This window comes from Larus michahellis, chromosome 3 (assembly GCF_964199755.1).
Source record: "Larus michahellis chromosome 3, bLarMic1.1, whole genome shotgun sequence".
Lineage (NCBI taxonomy): Eukaryota > Metazoa > Chordata > Aves > Charadriiformes > Laridae > Larus > Larus michahellis.
Window position 1 is genome coordinate 63,273,002 of NC_133898.1, and position 21,120 is coordinate 63,294,121.

Consider the following 21,120-nt stretch of genomic DNA (forward strand, 5'->3'; position numbering starts at 1 on the left):
CAGGAGACTCTCTCCTACATCACGGATGAATATCCTACTCTCAAGCTACTTTGTTTTGCTCTGTGGTGTCTCTTTCTCAGCATTTTGGCAAAAATAAAATAGTGTAATGTAAAAGGACATGGCTTCATTCTGATACAAAGCAAACCGTTCTCGCAATCTTGGAAATGATGTAGAACGGAAGACAGATTTTTCCATGTTGGTGTAGTCACTATATTCTTACCATGGGCAGGACTGCCTGTGCCTGTCATAGTGCTTCTTTACTTGCTGAGCATAGTTATCAAGTGTTGCACAGAGCTGCTGCTCCTGCTAGATCCGAAAATGATGCCCTGCAGTGGCCTTAGTTTGTCTTGGAGTCAGAGACTGAGTATATTTAATTTTGCTGTCTTGTCTTCTCGTGTAGAGCTAGAAGGAATTTTTTGTTCAATTTATCGTTTTCAGTAGAGTGGCAAGTGGAAACACACCCTCTTGCTGTAGTTTGAAAAAAAGGGGGCGGTTACACCACCTACATAGTGCTTGACATTTGATAACACTTGACGTGCTTGTGATGATTATTTGTCATTTTTTGAAATTGGTGAGAAAAATCTAAAACTGAAGTAGTTCTGAAGTATTATGAGAAAAAGACTTGTAAAAGAAACAGGATCCTCAGTTCCTACTTTTTTCTCATGGTAATTTTGCCTTTGCAGTGAGTGGCTAAAGTAGTAAGAGCAGCGCTGACTAGAAAGTAATTAAGGCTTCTTTGTTAATTAAACAGAAAAAAGAGAGATAAGTGACATTTGCGTTTGTTGATGGCTTCTTTATGGTAAATGAATTGCCGGATGGTTGATGTTGATGCTTTCCAGTTGATTTCCTTTGGTTTCTTGGCTGGGATTGTAGCACAGATTATTATTGTCTCACACATCTGCTAGAGGATGTGTTTCCCTTGTACCTCACCGCTCACAAACACGTGAATAACTTCCATATTGACCACTTGTATGTGTATCACCGCAGCGACGTGGGAAGAGACATTCCTGTAGGCGTACAGAGCTCTTGGATATGCTGTATGTGTTTGTTTCTTTCACCGACTGTCCCATCTGTGTGCTCTGTGCCTACTTCCAATTGAATGGTGAGGAGCATGACTTAGGAAGCATGCTTCCTTTCAGTTTTTAGTGGTTATGTTGTAATTTCTCTTGAATGATTTTGAGTCATGTATCTGCCTGCCAGCAAGACACAGCATTGCAGGAGTAATGGCATTCTTCTTCGGTGATGCTGTTGGTAGCTGAAGGTGCTGAGCAAGTTCTTAGTACGAGGTTACATTGCTAGTACATTGTTAGAAACCAAGCAAAAAAAAAAAAAAAAGGTATGCATTTCATATGATGTAGTTAAGCTTTTCACATAATGGCATTTTTCCCCTGTGCTTTTCTGAGAATTTTACATTTATCTGAAGTTGCTACTCTTCATTTTTGCAACAAACTGACTGTATTGGGTTTTGTGCGGCAAGGTTTTGGTAGCAGGGGGGCTACAGGGGTGGGTTCTGTGAGAAGCTGCTAAAAGTTTCCTCAGTGTTAGCCGGCTCCAAGATGGACCCACCGCTGGCCAAGGCTGAGCCCAATCAGTGATGGTGGTAGCCCCTCTGGGATAACATATGTCAGAAGCGGGGAAGACACCTGCACAGTTGCAGCCAGAGAGAGGGGTGAGAATATAAGAGAAACAGCTCTGCAGACACCAAGGTCAGTGAAGAAGGAGGAGGAGGAGGTGCTCCAGGCGCTGGAGCAGAGATTCCCTTGCAGCCCATGAAGACCATGGTGACGCTGACTGTCCCCCTGCAGCCTGTGGAAGCTAATGGTGGAGCAGATATCCACCTGCAGCCCATGGAGGACACCACAACAGAGCAGGTGAATGCCCAAAGGAGGCTGGGATTCTGTGGGAAGTCTGCCTTGGAGCAGGCTCCTGGAAGGACCTGTGGCCCTGTGGAGAGAGAGGAGCCCATGTTGGAACAGGTTTGCTGGCAGGACTTGTGACCCTGCGGGGGACCCACGCTGGAGCAGTCTGTTCCTGAAGGACTGCACCCTGTGGAAGGGACCACGCTGGAGCAGTTTGTGAAGAACTGCAGCCTGTGGGAGGAACTCACGTTGGAGAAGTTCATGGAGGACTGTCTCCAGTGGGAAGGACCCCACACTGGAGCAGGGGAAGAGCGTGAGGAATCCTCCCTCTGAGGAGGAAGGAGTGGCAGAAACGTGATGAAGTGATCACACCGCCTGTTCCCCATCCCCCCGCACCGCTTGGGGAAAGGAGGTAGAGGAAATCAGGAGTGAAGTTGAGCCTGGGAAGAAGAGAGGGGTGGGGAGAAGGTGTTTTTAAGATTGTTTTATTTCTCATTTTCCTACTCTGATTTTGCTTGCTAATAAATTCAACTAATTTCCCCAAGTCGAGTCTGTTTTGCCCATGATGGTAATTGGTGAGTGATCTCTCCCTCTCCTTATCTCAAGCCACGAGCCTCTTGTTATATTTTCTCTTCCCTGTCCAGTTGAGGAGGGGGAGTGATAGAGAGGCTTTGGTGGGCACCTGGTGTCCAGCCAGGGTCAACCCACCACACTGCTTTGTATTTTAGTGTCTGGAGACACTGGTGTTTGCTAGATCAGAAGAAGCTGTCTGCTTAAGAGATTCCTGTCCTTCCCAGATGGAAGCGATGCACATTTCAACTCACCACGCATGAGTGTGTGTGTGTAAACAGGAAAAAGAGGAATAGAATAGGTTGAAAGGGACGTTTCAGATCGAGTCCAAATATCAACCTAATACTGACAAAACCCGTCACTAAACTATATGTCTAAGCATTATGTCTGCCCATCTTTTAAATACCTCCAAGGATGACGATTCCACCTCTTCCCTGGGCAGCCTGTTCTAATGCTTGATAACCCTTTCGGTGTAGAAATTTTTCCTGATATCAGATCAGTAGAGAAAAATTATGTTAAAAGATTTAAACTGAGTTTTGTTCAACCCAATATTACCAGTCCCTTTTTTTCTTCCAGACTGGTTTATCACAAGTATGTCAATAGAAAAAAATCAAAGGTACTACTGTAATGGAGCTGTATAGGCAGACCTGGTCATGGTATACTCACCATTACTATGTTGGAAAGCCTCTCAAGCAATGTTTACAGCAAAGTAGTCTGTGTTTTCTTTAACTAGTCAGTAATGTAATGTATTAAGGTAAATAACACTAGAGCTAGCTTTTTAAAAATAATAATATTAATTAAAAAATAAATTTCTGGGAAATGCTGATTTGACCTCGCATTTGGATGATTTTTAGGAATTGTATATCTCCTTGCATGCTTTTCTGTGCTCATTCCCAGCAAAGATCCAGAATGTTATATACTGGAATGATTTCATACTCACACAGCTGGAATATTTCTCTTAATTCTGTGCATACTCTCTACAGTTCTATTGCTGGTTTTGCCTGAAAGGTTAGTAGTTACGCAGCCTGTTAGGAGTTTTACATTACTACTTTTGAGCATCTTTATTGATATGAATCCCATTGCAGAGCTAAATCCAAATTTGAGTGTTTAAAAAAAATACAGTTTGTATGGTTTGGCTTGTTGCTCCCCTTCCATTTAGTACTAGAAGTAGAGAGAATTTCAATATTAAACTTGCTGCTGTGTTTATGTCCTTACACTCTGCATTTGAAATTACCCATTCTCTAAAGTAGTACTCATTTTCTTTGCCCTTTGATTTTTATTTTTTTTTTAGCTATACAGCTGATGTTGATGCTTCTATTCTCTTTGGGAATAGTCTGATGGTTTGTAGGAGCAGATCCAAAGGAAGTCTGCTTCCACAGTAAAAGAAGGAAAGGGAGACAGGATATGGATGCTAAACTGATCAACACACCATATGTCCTTCCTTCCTTCCTTCCCTCCCCCTGTTAGTTTGGCATACAACATGCAGTAGGATGTCCTTTTTCACCTTGGATCCTTTCCGTGTAACTTTTTTTAGTTTTTACTATTTGAAATAACATTTAGTGTTGCTTACCCTAACTACCATTAGCAACACATTCTGCTAATAGCATATGCTATAAAAATGGGCAAGACTATATAGACCTACCTCTAACAGTCATGTAGACTACAAAGGAAAAATAAAGATGAGGGTGAAGGGAGGAAACAATAGATCATCTGGACAAAGTGATATAATATTCTGTTTGCCTACTTTGGGTGTTGTTGTCATGATTTCTTCTGTTCATGTTGTCTGCTGATTGTTTTACCTTATTTTCCTCTTCCTACGTTTATGCCTTCTCTTCATTGCTTGCGTAGGTTAGTTTTACTTCCTGTTTTGTAGAGAAAAAATATGTTTAATGGTCATTTTGTAAAATCAGGGAAAGGACAGAATTTTTTTTTCTCATTGAATAGCTACCTGAGATTAAACTCTAGATCCTTTATGCCACTGTATCATCTGTCTCAGGTGCATGTTGTTTGAAGGTATGGAGGCAAATTGCATTAAAATGCAGAAGTCAACTAAAAAGAACAAAACTGGGAAACAATGGGAAATAATATCCTTGGCATTGCCTCAGCCCCGAGAAAATGTTATTTAAGTCAGTTCAAGTTTTACGTGTTGGCTTAATTTTTTCTACCCAGGATTTGACAATGGTGAAAGTCAACAGTCATTCATGCCTGCCCATATACAGAAGAGACACTCAAAATTACTTTAAAAGTCCCGAGGAAAGGAAAAACTTATTCAGGCTCAGGGGAGGGTAGAGGGGTAAAAGCATAATAAGATAAACAGACAAGGCAGACTCCTTGTTAAGTTCTTGAAGACAATGGGCGGCTGTTTGATAGAGTTATGTAAAATGTTTTTTCTGCAAAAGCAGTAACTCTTGAGATATTGCATGTTATGTAGGCTCTGAGATACCAGGAGCCACAATAGACTCCAGGAGGAAAAGTTAAAAAAACTTGAGGGGAGAAACACGATGGGACCTTGTTTCTGCAAGGACAGGGAAATGTCAGACTAGTCAAGTCTTTGGCATCTGAGTAGAAAGCGTCAGCTTCGGTGCTAAGCCTGGCATAGGCACCTTAATAACGTATGGAAAAATAAAGTATCAAGACAACATCATGCTGAGTTATTTGCATGTTTCTCTCTGGCTTTCCTGTGGAGTCTGTCTGCCATGTTTTCTTCCCAGAAAGGCTCCTCGTGGGCTATAAGGTGCTCTTTTGGGCCTAAAATTCCAATTTCCCTTCCTGCCTCAGACCACGTTTCTCAATTCCCGCTGAGGAGCTGGTCCTACTCCACAGGGACAGGGCAACAGCAACAGCTGGGGGGGAGATACCGTTGTCCTTCACAATTTTGTTAGTGATAACTCTCATAATTTTACTGCAAGATGAGTGATACTTGTTTTAATTACCACCTCGGTTGCTGGAGTCAGTGATTAAATGAGAATCTCAGCTTTCACTTAAAAATAAATCTCCAGCATTTGTAGGTGTTGAGAAAGAGTTTGAAAATGTGGCAATGTGGTGTGAATTATACCCTAGAGGCTTAAAGGCTAGGAAACAAAGCAGCAAATTAAAAAAAAAAAAAAGCGCCTTCATTTTATTACTATTCTATCATCTGAGGTTGCTATAAATCCTCATTATTTTTTGGTAGCAGCTTTATGATTTTCAGCTACTCGCATTGATAATGCTGCAGATCAAAAATAACTTCTTCACTTCGAAGAGTTTTAATTAGAATTTCCATGTAAAACGTGTCTGCAGGTTTTAAGCAGCCAATGGTGTAAATGTAAAGAGAAAAAACTTAGTTTTTATATGAATGTTCAGCATTGTTGGATAGATGTTGAGTTTATACATGAAAATTATTGAAAGCTACAGTCTGTCAATAAGTATTGTGCCAGCTACTATATTACGTGGACTCCAAACTTAGTAAAATTGGTAAACTATTAGTAACAAGAAGGCATTTTGTCCATATTACAAAGTGTGGTGTTTGTTCCAAGGCAAAATTTTCCTTTCTTCTTAAATCTTTAAGGGATTTAGGACTAAGTTGTGTCTAACAATAGTGTGCTCATCCAAGGAGAGCTACTGAGTGCATTTAATTATCCTCACTGGTTGTCTCAGCACAGAGTGTGCTGATTATAGATAATGCTGCCTTCAAAAGCAAGCTCTTAGCAAGAGAGTTAGGTTTATTTTGGTAGATCAGATATGTGCGTTGCTTCAGACGGTCTTAGATGTCCAGCTGCTGTTTTGAAAGCAGAGTTTCCAGGCGTAGTTGCTCCTTGTTTTGACCTCTTATGTTATTTTCTGGGGGGTTGGGTGGATTAAAAATTTTGTATTCCTTCTCTCCCCCCATAGTAATTCCACTAGACACTGAAAGTATTTGCAGGTAAATACTTTTCCTCTTCCTGTCCTATAACCCTGTAATTTTCTTTTTTTTTTTTCTTCTTTTTTTTCTTTCGAATGCAGACTTTAGTAATGTGCCTGACGTCACATCCAGCTTGAAAAGGAGCAGTACTGATGGCACTCTGGACCAAGTGCCACACAGGGAGAAGACTGATCCACCTTTCAGGGTAAGAAGATGCTTGACTTAACAATCCTTATGAACAAAAAGACAGCGTTGTAGTTAACGCTCTGCATTTTGTGGGAAAGAATTTAACGTATGGCACCAATTTGGAAATTATTTTATCCATATTCACTGTGCTTAGCGTTTTATTATCTTGAGGTCACCCTGGCAGGTCCGCACCTATGGCACAGCTGCTGCATCTCCAAAAGCGGTGTGTTGGGGGTAAATGGCAAACAGGCGGAGACTGGTCGAATTCATCTTCCTGTGTTGCTTGAACCCAGTTCTGCAGAGAACAGTAAAACTGCCACAGTTTTCTGACTGATTCAGTTTGGTTCATGTTTTCTTTTGGCTGATAATTCTAGGGCTTGTTTTTGAGATTGCAGTGACCATAGCAACACTCACTTAACGTCAATAGTTTCAGACTGGACTGCAGACTTGGAGAGGTGCAGTGTTGGAGAGCCAGTCCCCAGCCACTCTCTAATCTGGGGACCCCTTATGCATCTGCAGTTACTACTTGACTTCAGCTGGAGTAATGGATGCTCAGACCTTCTCTCAGTCGGGACTTTGAGGCAGGGACCCTCAGAATTAGTGTCCACTTTCGAATGCATTGGTCTTCGAAGAGCGATTTTTCATCCATTTTGCTCAAAGTCAGTCAAATTCCAAGCTGTGTGTGGAAGTGCATATAGTTTTGAACCCCTCACCTGCTAGCCTGGGTAGTGGTTTTGTATTGGTGACTGTGATTTTACTAGGCATTGCCATTCTGACAACAGAAATGTTTTCTTATTTCTGTTGATGAGTTGGTTGTATCTCCAAGCAAATTTGTGATAACACTTGCGTTATGCTTTTGCATAACAGAAATGAACTTAGAATTTTTATGGTTCTGGAATATATTACTGTCTCATACTAGGTTGTATGAAAAATTGGTAGAGATAAGGCAGAACGTAAAAACTTGGAAGACCAGAACAGAGAAGAGAGATTGTGCCCCTAGCCATACCTACCCAGAGGAGCTGATCCTCTCTTACATTTTGTATTACTTTGTAGTCTACTTCAGTCTATTATAGGTAACTTTATTCAGTTTTCCTTGAGAGTAAGAAGCAGCCCAGTGATTGTGGGTCTTTAGCCCATCTCCTGCTGCACAGGGGATTCCCACAGAGATAATCTATATCCTGTGTAACACATTGCTTACGCTCCCAAAAGTCTTTGCAACCGGATAAGAATAAACTGGGTTTGTCTCCCCCTAGGACACATAGTTCCTTTGGAAGGGGTAATGCAGATTTCTCCGCTGTCCTGTTTGAGGGCTTCTGCATTGTTTTAGGGGCAGGGATCTTTGTGGGAGGTGACCCCAAGGCATGGGATGTCCCAGTGGCTGGCTGCACGGGCAGGCTGGTGCGTGGCCAGGTTTCCCCAGGGTGCCCTGCTGGGTGCCCTGCTCACCCTGAGTATGCACCTTGGGGTGCCCTGCTCGCCCGGGTTATGAGCTGTCCCCCGTGCACTCTGTGGACATACACAACTAAGTTCCCATCCTGCTGGAGGGGAGGAGATTCTGGGGCTTTAGCAGAAAAACAAAGCCACTCCTGAACGTCTGTGTCAAACACACCAGATGACAGAAAATTTGGGAGAGTTCAGCAGGATTTAAATACACAGAGAACAATTCATGTACACTAGTCATTGCTCTGAGCGCACTAAACTTGCTCTAATGCTCCAAATTACATGCTACAATTGACGCTAAGAAAAAAACAAAGGGGAAAACAGGCAGGTCTGCTCCCTGCCCTCTCTCCAGCCTCAAATCTGTCACGTCTAGCAGCATTAATGGCTCGTGCACAATTTGCTGAAGTAACTGCCCATGCCATACTGCAGTTCGCTTCTTGGGTCGGCATGCAGGTCTGCTAGTGTCATTTGAAAAATTATCTGAAGCTGTCCTAGTTTTGTAGGTACAAGGGGGGAAAATGGCTTGGCAATCAGAGGCAGTCTGACTCGAACCGCAGCTGTAAACGAGTCTGTGACAACTCTACAATTTCTGCAAATTGTTTGTAATTGATTGCTGTCTTTCTGTTAGAGGGTACCTATTACTGTCAGAGCTTTTTGTCTGACCCTCTTGATCTCTCAAATAGACGTAGAATTAAAAAAAAGAATAAAATCAAACCTCACAGTAAATTTAGGTAGTGTATATTGTATGTGCTTTTGTGATTGGGTATAAAAGGAATTAAAATGATTTCTGTTTTTATAGCTGTGATTTGGTTCTGCACGCCAGATGAACAATAGCTATTGCTAATAAAAGCTACTTTGAGGAAATTGTGCAGCCTCAAAAAAGCATAGCATCTGGATTTGGGTTTGGTTCCCCCCCCCACTCTTTGCCTTCTGTTTCCTGCGTGTGCTAACCTGACCCACGCCTGTGGGAGAGCAGTAGCGCAGACACCTCAGCATTAGGCGATATTGCAGAAGTATGGGGGAGAGGAGACCTGTAAGCAGAGCTCTGTGGAGAAGACGTTGGTGGCGCTAAGAGGTTCTGAGCACAGCCTGGAACAACAAGCAGTTTGGGAATATTTCAGGGGAGAGACAGCTAGAGATGCTCACTTCCCAGTTGACAGCAACTGTAGATGCAATTACTTGGCTCTGAGGGAGCAGACCTCTTTGAAGTTTGGTTGATTTTTGTCCCATAACATGTAAGTAAATGAAAAACAGTCATAAAGCTTTGGATTTAATGGTTGCATGTGTGATTTCTAGATTTTGTTTTTCTCGTTTGGAGCATTTTTGTTTGGTTGGTTTTCACTATTTTCTTCATCTCATACCAAGCTAAGGGTAAGCATCATCTTAACTGAATGTACAGTGAGACATTTCAGAAGTGCCTTGTAATCCCAAAGGAATAAGTCTTTTATTGCATGTGTGCTACATTCAAACATGTATTCATCCACATGTTCGTTCATTCATTTTTTGTAGTCCGAGAAATGAATGAATTTAGGATAGTTGTGTGTTTGTCTTTCATCTGAGAGCTAACAAGTGAATTAGAAGATCCATAGAGGATTGTTTCATTCCAGAGATGGAAGCTGTTCCTTAAATTATAAAATATTATTAAAAACACATGGACATCAAGAACCGTCCATTCTGGATGCTGATTAGTTTTGTCAGCTCTGTATTCTCTGGGATGTCCCATTTATACCTTTAATACCTTTAATTTTATTTTCTGTTTTATTTAACAAGGATAGATGTTATACTTTAACACATTCTGCTGCCGTACATTATCAAACTGTGTTAAAATACTGTTTATGTGGCAGTGGCATGTCGTCCTTGCAATTGTGGGTTATGGAGTATGTAGGCGTACTGTTGACAGAAGAATAGAGGACCTCAGAAAATCTGGGGATTGAGAATGCCTGTCAGCGCGATTAGGTTTAGTTGTGTTTAATCATTTTGAGAACTAATTGTCTGTGCTCAGTTAAATCCTGGTATGTTGACAGTTGCCAAGAATCAAGCTCTCCGTACATCAAAATAGCGTGAAGCTGAATGAATAAAAAATGCAACTTTTCCTTTAGCTACTCATGATTTCCAATTGCAAACTGTATTGGTAAGAAATGTTTTGTCTAGCCCATGGTTTCTTTTAAGATTAAGTTTAGTAGTCTGTTACTAACTTGCTTATCTTTACCTTGTATTTTCAATATATTAAAAATAGCCTTTTATGAAAGATGAACATAACTAAAAGGTGAAATTTTACCATATAAGTAACTACCATTCTAAGGTCTCTTGTAAGACTGCTATCGTCTGACTTTCAGTTGCTCTGAATCTTTTGAATATCATCAGAGATAAGTATTTCCAAAATCATACTAAATTTTAACAGAAGGAAAGAAGGAACTTAATATAGATGCATGTGTGAGAGGGGGAAGATGTATTTTTCCCTTTAAATATTTTGCGGATCGTAAGAAAAAACTTAGGGTAAACTCTGTGCAAATATATCACATAACTTCATTATATTCTCAGCTGTATCTTAGAGTTCTTTAAGAAACTTAGGAAATCCAGTAAAAATAGCCAGTGCGATACTTCGTAATCATGGTAAAAATAGTCAGTGAATGCAGAGTGGTTTTATGCTGGCATCTTCAAAAATTAACATTGCAGATGCAGAAACGGAAGTTAGTGTGATGAGAAACTTCGAGTGTTAACAAGAATTTGCTTTCTAAAGAATGGCCAACTGGTTTGATTTTGTAATGCTTTTGAAGTGGTGCTATATTTCTTTCAAACAATGAAGTAAAATTGATTCTGGGAATAAATTGGGTATAGAGACTTTCAGAGATTGCCTTTGCTTTGCTGTTGACTCTTAAAATAGTCAGTCTACTCTCAGAGTGGGTTACTGATCATGCATCAGTATGTCTATATGAGGACAAGTCTATCCCCATCGCCTCTTAATAAAAAAATAAATAAAACTTGCTGCACACTGCAGAGGGAGAAAACTAACTATTCTTAATGCAATGAACAGAAATTATGGTTAAAAATCCCTGCACACCTTTCCCTTGCATGGGCTGCTTCAGAGTAGCTCAACTCACTCCTTCTCCGCTCCTGTTCGACAACCAAGTTCACTTTCCCTCCAGCTGGTGAGGAAATGAAGAACTCGTGGCAGGTCTGGTCAGGAGAGCGCGTGGCACCTTTGGCAAACACGAATTTGCATCCCCTGAAGGGTGGAGCGTTTTCATCAAACGCTTTGGCTTTTTATAGAGATGAGGTTCAGATCAGTGTAATGGGCCCTACTTGAAATGTCCATGTTTATAGACTAAGGGGAAAAAATAAAGTAGAAAAAATACGTACTTGTGCATTTCAGAAGTCTGCTTTTGGGTGCTCGAGTTTCCTATGTAATGTCAAATCAGCCTGCCACTGCTTTTGAAGCTTGTGCATTCTGTTTATTGTGATGCCAATGGTGGTCAGTCGTCCATTTGCCAGAGAGGGGCTTTTGCAAGTGCAGTGACAAGTAGATGTTTCCATGAACTCTGCACGTTTGGGACCATGGTAAGAAATCTGGTTTTTGGTATCCCTGCGTACAGTCCCGCTTCTTGTGCTCAAGGAGCCAACGTGCAAACATGCCTAACTTGGATAACTGTTGAGGTTTTTCTTCCAACCCATCTAAAGTGTGTGTTCAGTCGAGCAGCTGCGTTGCATGTCAGATGGTGCCCAGGTGGTGTGGGTGCAGAGGCCGAGACTGGGTCAGAAAGCAAACCCATCTTCCCACTCCTGCGTCATCCAACTACCACAACACGCTTCGCAAAACAGCGCTTTCAACAGATGCAAAATAGATGTGTCATGATTTCAAAAAGGAAATCCTTTTTGTTACCTGTTAGCTATTTCTGTAACGAAAATCAGCGAGTACTGTAAAGAGCTTGTTGCATTTGTGGTTTTGGCCTCTTGTGTATACAGCATAGCCACGTACTGGCTATGGTACTGGAGGGATGGTTTTCATAAGTTGAAGAAATTAATATTTGGTCTTCAAACTGTCAGAAACCGATTTTGAAACCCCTTCATTAGAAGCAGCACTAAAGCCACCAACTTCTCATGCAGATAGAGTAATTTAAGGGTCAAAATTCTGAGGTACAATATCCATTCTAGATCTAGGTTCAAACCCAAATGAAAGAATGTGTATCTCGTTGCTGGTCTGTCTGATGCTCAATTATTAAAGAAAAAAGTGTGGTTTGGTTTTGGGGAGAGGAAGGGGGCAACTGTAACAGTTGCCATGGAATAGTAGAGGTGAAAGCAGTTAGTAATCATTACTCATATAGTCCAATCTCAGCAGAAAATCAATACAATTGTTCAGCGTTTATGGATGATTTGAATGTTTTGGGTTTTTTTTCCAGAAGAAGCAAGTGGATACTAGGAATGATGTGTTCCTCTGATTTTGTTACCCAGAAAACATTGTACAAGCATGTGGTCGGTAGCATATGTGCTGTGGCACATATGTTCAGGGCACCATTATTCCAAACACACCCAACAGCCTTCTGTTGGCACTGTCAGTAAATGTAATCCTGAATAATCAGTTGTGGTGGTTTTGATCTGGTGACGACACTCATTCACTCTCAAAGATGAGATAGGGATCATCAGTCTGAATGTGTGTATATAAGCAGTGGATGATTGTCTTTTAGTGGGTAAATGTCAAGAAATGTTTGTTCTTCCCCACCAAAGTTAAACAGTTTCCTAGTATGACTTTTCAGTGAGAAAGTTAAAGATTTACCAAAATATACTGAATTAGAAGGAAGATTTGCAATGATATGGTGCCTAAAACATAAAAACTAAGAAGTACAAATCGTGTTTTGATTACATTTAGGATGGTGTCGCAGTGTATGTATGTGTATTAACATGTGTCTGGTAGATTTCAGAGCCATGTTTCTCTCCATTGGGTATAAGTGGCATCCTTTCTTGCTAGACGGTTAGTGACCAGTATGCCCAAAACATCCTCAAAGAAGCATTAACAATGAAATAAAACTGTAGGGAAAAAAAAAAAAAAAAGTGTGTGGAGTAATTTTGTTAAGCAAAGACTGTAAAAATCAAAATTCTTGGAAGGTGAATGTTAATCAAGTAAACACCAATTGTTGAGCTACATTGAAAGCAAGCCAAGCAGAAATGACCAGGAGCTCAACAAAGGTTCCTCTGGGAAAAGTAAAATAAGAGGGACAAAATACTACTGGTATGCCCCTATGGCCCCAAGCCTATTTCTTGCATGGAGGCAATTCCAGTTAAATGATGTTCGTGGTGATAGCTTCTCATTAACTCTATTTTGCATTGCCCGGGCACTTCCCGCTTGCACAGCATGTCATTAATTGCAGGAGAGCTGCCTGCCTGAAGGTTTACTCAGCATCCATAGGACATTAAGGATCTTTCCTTTATTTTAATCGTGAGAACTTCTCTTTAGCAGTTGATGAGATCCAAAAGCTTGGGGAGTAGTCCGCAATTAACATTTTTTTTTTTCCGTTCTTTGTAGGAAAGGGATTAACAACGTAGTACTCTCAAAATCATGTAAACTCCTCTGCAATCCAAGTGTCATTTCCTTCCAGATGTGAGATGCATTTAGGGAGTCTAAGAGCTAACATGGGAAAATAGCACGTTCCTCAGCAGTGGTTTTCCTTGATTCAGTTGTGCCTGGAGGGGACAGTTCTGCATCAAAAGTGCAACAGAAGCCTGTGGGGAGCTCCGCTAATTATTGTGCTCCCCTTGCAGACAGCCCAGCCTGTGGTGAGCCCAACCAGAGTTGCTGGCTCCAGCAGTGCGGAGCCATGGCCAGACCCCTGCCGTCATCATGCACCTTTTGAGAAGTATCAGTAATATGAGTAAAATTGTAGCCTGTTGGAAGTCTGTAAGAGTTTTGCTAATTAATTTAGGTTTCTTTATTTTATTCTATCCCTTAGAGAAGGCACCAAAAGTGATGGACTATAGGTTACAGAAGGCTTGCTGTAAACCTACCAGTGAGTGTCTGCTACTGACCCCGAGCCTGGATTTCACTTTGTTGCATTGATCCCCTCTACTCCACTCTCGTGAGACCCCACCTGGAGTACCGCGTCCAGTTCTGGAGCCCCTACTACAAGAGAAATATGGATGTGCTGGAACGTGTCCAGAGAAGGGCCACGAGGATGATCAGAGGGCTGGAGCACCTCTCCTATGAGGACAGACTGAGAGAGCTGGGGTTGTTCAGTCTGGAGAAAAGAAGGCTCTGAGGAGACCTTATAGTGGCCTCCCGGTATCTTAAGGGGGCCTACAAGAAAGCTGGTGAGGGACTTTTTAGGATGTTGAGTAATGGTAGGACCAGAGGGAATGGATTAAAACTAGAGATGGGATGATTGAGACTGGACGTTAGGAAGAAGTTCTTCACCTTGAGGGTGGTGAGACACTGGAACAGGCTGCCCAGAGAAGTGGTGGAAGCCCCATCCCTGGAGGTGTTCAAGGCCAGGCTGGATGGGGCTTTGAGCAGCCTGATCCAGTGGGAGGTGTCCCTGCCCATGGCAGGGTGGTTGGAACTAGATGATCTTTATGGTCCCTTCCAACCCTAACAATTCTATGAGTCTATGATCATGCAGTTCTTTAAATGCAGCAGATCCACCCTATGGGTGGCTCAGAATTGAAATACAGCGGTTGCCTCTCTCAGATGATGCAGTGAGGAGCCTTGAAACCATAAAGCTTAAAGCGTGAAAGGTGCTATATCTGGAGTGAACCTGTAAGCAGACATTAGGTCAAGCCATAGATAGAGACCTGCGTGCATAGTTACTGCTAGGGAGGCACGAGAACGGCAAGAAAGAAGAGCAAGGGAAGACTGTGCAGTTCTTGCGAGCAGAGGTGTGAACTTGTTTCTCTGTTTTGTGCTGTTACATTGAGTCACGGGGGTTTGGTGTGGGGGTGGTATTTGACGTCTTTCCTCTGGCTGAAGGAAATGTCCTCTCAAAAGTACTGTGACGGTTGTCAGTGTAAAATGTGAAGGTGGTTTTGATGGGGAGAAGAAATTGCATTGTGTTGATGCTTGCAAACGAAAGAAGCCGATGGGAGATGACTTTATGATACAGCTTTTTTTTGTAGACTTCTGGGAAAAATCCATGAGGCTTACCTGCAGGTGAAAGGGGAAGCGTATGACACCAGTCCTGGTTCATTGCAACAGGATATGGTTAACAGGGTCTCTGGGGACGCTTGCGACTTCACCGATGGAGGGCAGGAAGCTGCACTGGAGTCCACCACCCTGGGCCTCCGAAGGCAACGCCAGTCACCTCTGCAGTAAGTGCAGGATGTGACGGCAGCATTTCACTTTGAAATCAAAGGCAGAGGTATCTAATCATGTTTCTGACAGACCCAGGGAGCTGGGTAACCTCTCTGCCAGCTGTAGGTTATTTGGTGGGTGTTTTTTTAAGACTGAGATACTGTTCAGTTACAGTGCTGACAAGAACATACGTGTTTTTTCCTTGCGATGCAGAAGCATTTAAGCACAATTCTAGTGCATGCGATGTGATGTGCCCAGCAGTTACCCGTACGACACGAAGTCACTTTAAAGTTGCACAAAGTTGCAATACAGGATTTCAGACAAATACTGCATCCTGGGTACCATCATACACTTCGGTGAGGCTTTGATTCCTATTTTGTGCTGTCAGGAACATGTAAGGCCAAAGGCAGACCTGAAATGCTAAAACTGAAAATACCTGCTACCTGCAGCAGATTCTGCGAAATCAAAGATAACAAAAAGATACCTGAAAGGCAGGAAGAGGGAGGAGAATTTCAAAAAAAGTGAGGCTTAGTGGAGTCAGATGCACAGGGATATTCCAACAGATTTTCCTGTTTTGTTGCCTGTTGCCCGTAGCACTGTATTCCTTCTCTCTCTACTTGTTAACATACCGTGGGCAGCCCTTCACTCACACGGTGATTATTTCCTTCTGAGACAGCAGAGTCCTTCTGTGTAGGGCCTGAACAAAACCCCACTGAAACCAGGGGAGAGGCTGATGTGGAGCTCAGGGGCTCTGCATTTGTCTTTACAGGGGGATTACTGCATCTTTTTAACATTTGAAACGTGACATGCCCGCAACTAACAAGAGCAGGTAAGGGCCACCCTCTCTGCCTCTAAAGAAGGCACAGTGCAAAAATATATGGTGAAAGATGAACGCAACTGCAAAGATAATGTCTCAGTGGTTGCCATAGCTTCTAATTCAGCACTTGGGAAGTTTTTCGATTCACCACAAAATACTTTGGGTGAGAATGTTACAAACAGTATTTAAGATGCTTGAAAATAAAAATTAAATAAGAATTCAATATAAGCACTTGGAATGTTAACTAATTTTTTTTTTTAGCACTGGAATTAAAGCAGACATCTTTGCTGTGGTCAGTTATGCTTTGAAAATACATTTTGAAGGCATTTAAAAAAACATGGTACTAGTATAATTAGCATGATAGAAAAATACTCAGAAAAATCATCCACCCACATTTATAAAAAGTCAAAAACAGTCCCTCTAGGTCACTGGAGTCATCAGAAGACCAGCTGGATTAAGCCTGAGCTTGTAATGCTTACGGACCACTAACATCACAGAGCTCCTGTTTAGTCCAGGGTATGTATGTACAGATTGTGTATTTTTATGTATATATGTGTGTGTGTATACCTACATATATACACACAAACACTTATAGCTAAAAAATACATGTTGTGTATACAAATTATGCTTCTGCTTCACTGGTGGTCCAGACAGATGTTATAAAGTAACCCGCAAGTGCTCAGAACTCTCCTGGAGGCGAGCTGCTGTTTCCTTTCATTCAAAGTATATACAGACAGAGCAAAATTAGCCTTTTACCTTCATGCATTAAGGGCAAAAGCAGGATGGGAAGTGAGCTCGACGCAGATAAGCGCACCTAGACGTATTGGGACAATAGAGGGAAGCCTGTATTATGGAGGATGTTACTGTTATGGTAACTATCAAGCCTGGTGCCACTAAAATGGAAAGATGAAAACCAGATGTCTGTAAAGGGAATGTGTGTTACTCAAAGCACACAGGAACAAACAACGAGGCCATGTCATTTTCCATGTCATCTTAAAAGTGTTTCAAGGTGATTGATTATTCTACATGTAAATTTTACATTCGAGACATATTCTTGAAGAGGACTTGATTATTCGTGGCATGTTTCTAGAGAAGAAGAAAGGCTAAATAAAAGGCTTTCATTCATTTGGTTTATTTTAGTTTGTGTTTTTCACTTTTTCAATTTATTCAAGTCCCTCAATAGGAGTTGGAAGTATTACTAAAACATCGGGGTTTTTCTAATGAATACATGTTAAAAAAAAGCTTTTAATTGGTAACATCTTTAAGCTGGCATATGGATAGCTAATAACTCAGACTTAATTAGCAAATCTGGGAAAGAATAACTTCCTAATATGGAATTTAAAAGGCCTGTCATTGTTTTTCATCTGAGACTGACGATATTGCTTGGACCTGAAATGTAGCAGCCTTTTTTTTTTTTTTTTTTTTCCTGGTCCCGGTGGATGAGCTGTGTTTTAACACGTATCTATTACAAAAAGGGAGTTTGAAATTGCCACAACTCATGCTGATAGAAAATGGAGAAACAGGACCTTTCCAGAAAGTATAGTTGTACTCTTAATAAATGTGCATCTAGTGAACTGACCTGTGTTATTTTTTTCAGTGCCATATGTGGCACTGTAAACATTAGATTTCCACAGACTAGTGATTTTATTTTTATTTCTCTGCAGACTTAGTCCATGGATCCCTAGGGTCTGTGGACTACTGCAGAGGCAACCGCTGATGGTGGGTAGGAAAAGTGGCCTTGTACATGCTATACAGTACTCCATATGATTGGATTTTTAAACCAGGCTGTGTGTCCTTTGAAAAACGTAATGTTAGGGAGCAGGCAAAACCGCTCTCGCTCCTTCGAGGCCATTCCCTCAGTTTTCTGTTATATAGTCTTCACACCCAGTGAATCCAATATCTGCCTCCAAAAGAAAGGGCATAGTCCATCAGCTATCAAGAGGTTCCTACTCTGTGATGCGTTCTGTGAGCCTTATCAGCAGCGTGTTGTTTCAGGGCTCCAGCGTCATTCTTCCTCTGATAGGCGGCCGCTCGGCAACTGAGCTTCACGGTTTGGCAAATGCTGAGCTGTCAAGTTGCGCTAATGATTTGGAAAGAGATGGATGTGAGTCTAATTGCAGTAATTAAAGGAGAGGGCTGTCTTATTCCCTTGCTTGTATGAAGGTGCATATCCTTGAAACCTCTGAAGCAGCACGCTCGTAACCAAGGACGTAGATACCCAGGCTTGGTGTATCATTTGGGTTCAAGACAAGGCTTTGCTTAGAGAGCAATAGGCGGTGGCAAGGGCAGGGTTGAATGAAGCCTTAGAGCTCAACATCACTGCACTCCTAAGAGTGCTGTGATAGAGGGAACATGGGAGTTAACTGTGTTTTATTATGCCACTGCTATAGTTCTCATTTTACTAATTAATTGTTTGTCGGTCTTGTAACTCTTCAGCTCAGCGGTGTCATGTCCTATAATGTTTTATTTAAAGTTACATTGTTTTTAGAATAATCTAGCTGGAGACCTGATTGGTTTTGTGTAAATATATCAACACGGGGACTTTTACCTTCAAGCCTGAATTGATTACTGAGCACAGTCTAAATTTCTTTTCTTTTTATTGATGTAATTACAACTAAAAAATTCAAACAAAGGACAAGCACAATTACGCAAGGAAACCACCCAGAGAGCTGCCTATTTGTTTTTCATTTTATCGTTGTAAGAGCATTTGTATGCCGCACCGTTTAGCGGCATATACCCTTGCCAGAGCATCAGTACCATTGATAATTCATGCTGACCTTCAGGACAATCAGCACCCTCTAGATATTTTTAGGTGTTTGGCTAATTTTCTCAAAGCACCTGATGTTTTGTTTATGCAGTAAATTTCACGGGCACAGAGGCTGGTACCTTTCTGGGGAGATAAAACCCATCTTCCCTTGCCATAACTGCACTTTGTCCTGCATTCACTACGTGAAGCTATTTAGAAAAAAACCCTTCTGATCTGGCACATTTTCCCGCATTTGTAGTATTAAAGGGAGGCATGGCAGGTCTGTTTGTGCTCTCGTACGCTGCTTAGCCCCGTTATGCTGGGACATTGACAGCGTCTCCGATTTTCGTTAATCAGCACAAAAGAGAAACTTCTGCGGCTGAGCTCAGAGAGGGTGGTGTGCTCGTGGGGGATCGCCACGTCCGTGGCTTCCTTCCGAGGGGCCTTTTTTTTTTTCCTTTGGCAAAGTTTGTATTCGCAAGCCACAATGCCTGCCTTCCGGAGGAGTAAAACCAGAGCTAAGAGTTTAGCGTTGGCTCGCAAAACCCAGCAGCAGGCAGCAGCAGCGTACGGCTCCCTGCACAGGATGCTTTCTGTGGTGAGTCCTGCAGCGGCGTGGGTTAAGCTGGGGGGGATGCTGCTTAATTAGGCTAAGGTAGGTGATGGGGCTGCACCAGCCTGCCAGCCTGTCTGCACTTGATAAATAGCGGCTGCCCCAGCATCGGTAATCAAATAATGGATTCTGGGAACATGTAGTCGGTGGGTGAGTTTATACCAGTGCGCTGCATGGGAAAAAATTTGGGCTTTTTGAAGTTTGGGGGAGGGAAGGGTGGGTTGGATGCCTGCGCTGTTTGCTGCTGGGCTCAAGCAAAATAGTTATTTCTTGCCTCTGTCAGAGAAAGGACGAAGTCATGATCCAGATTTTGACAAGAAGTGGGATGTCGAAACAAGATCCTTCAGGGAAATTTGGAAATAACTGCAGCATGAATGTGTTAACCATTTCTCTGGTTTTTGACTAATAATTTAGGATTGTGGAAAAAGGGGAGAAAAAAGATAAATCATCAAGGTGCTGCTGGGGGAATATAAGAAGGCTGTAAATATATTACACAGGTGGTAGAAAAATACGTGAGCCTTCTGCATTAAGACTGGCAACATCAGGACAAGGACATGGGGAGGGAGAGAATGGCAGTACTTTCACAAGATCAGGGTTTGAGAAAATTTGCCTTCTTTTTGTGACCTGGGCTATAAGGGTTCCTCTCTCTTTGTTTGCCTGAAGCTGTCATCTTTACATTTAGTATGGTCAGGATTTAACCTTCCATGCTGGAAATGATTTCTGTTTTGCCTTTGACTTTGGTATGCATTGGGTCAGATGCCTTTGATTTTAGAGATGCTGAGTACAGCATCTGTGAACCCAATCAAAGCTGCTGGTCCTCGGGACCTGGTCGGCGCAGATCCCTGCTGCGTGGCTTGGTTCATAACCAGCGTGTCCATCCAGTACCAAAGTCACCAGCGGTTCTTCTTCCATATCCAGGGAGAAGGATGGGCATCTCTCTCTGTGTGGGAGCTGAGAGGGAAGATTTGCCACCATGCAATTCAGATTAGTAGCTCAGGCACTGTGTCAGGTGGGTTGCATCGTAGCTGTTTTACGCATCCACATGTTCAGTCTTATTTCAGGCCTCGACCTGTGCTGCTGGGAAAGAGTTACTAGGTCATCAACCCCTCTTCTTACTGTACTTGAGCGTTCTAAATAAGGTTGGTGACACCTACTTACATTACTGGAATGGGCTGACTTCACTAATTTAAATGTCCCTGAAACTGGGAAATTCTTACTCAAAAGTCTGTCCGTAACTCCTCCCCTGTTGTCTGGTCTGGTAGGGTTTGGTAGGGCAGCTTTTAAAAATGTAGCATAGAGGAGTTGCTTCTCCCTCCTTAAAGCGTAACTCTTAACTATGTTTGGCGTATTCCTACAAAGGATCGGAGTGGGCACTTTAAAAAAGAAAAAACTTTCCTTTAGCAAGGTGTTAAACGTTTTAATTAAGACATGCAAGAGACACAGCGAAACAAAACAGACCTCTGAAATTTCAGCAGTGTCAGGAACAGTTTCATGTTCTGAGTGGCCTTTAAGTTGGGGATAAAAAAGGAGAAGGACCAGAAGATAAGTGGTGACTGAGGCTACTACTTTGTTTTAGCTTCTGTTGCCCGAAGCTGAGTGTCAGTCTTGTCCAGATACCTGTGGTGAAAATCTCATAAGGCAGTTTTCAGTCAAACTCTGCTGACATTTTTCAGTCTTAATAAATAATTTAGAGGAGTGCACGTACTGTACTGGTGTGCAACGTAAGGCAACTT

General features: G+C 42.1%; 1 protein-coding gene across 3 annotated transcripts in view; it reads left to right on the forward strand.

The window, feature by feature from the left end:
• TIAM2 (TIAM Rac1 associated GEF 2) overlaps window positions 1-21,120 on the forward strand; it is a 175,699-nt gene that overhangs the window by 135,964 nt on the left and 18,615 nt on the right. For 2 of the 3 annotated variants that reach the window (XM_074580462.1, XM_074580463.1), the window contains one exon: window positions 6,411-6,514. In XM_074580462.1, the coding sequence (XP_074436563.1) occupies window positions 6,411-6,514 (104 nt within the window). Of the gene's footprint in view, window positions 1-6,410; window positions 6,515-8,942; window positions 9,171-21,120 lie in introns of those variants that run through there. The other variant, XM_074580464.1, reaches the window with a different exon arrangement.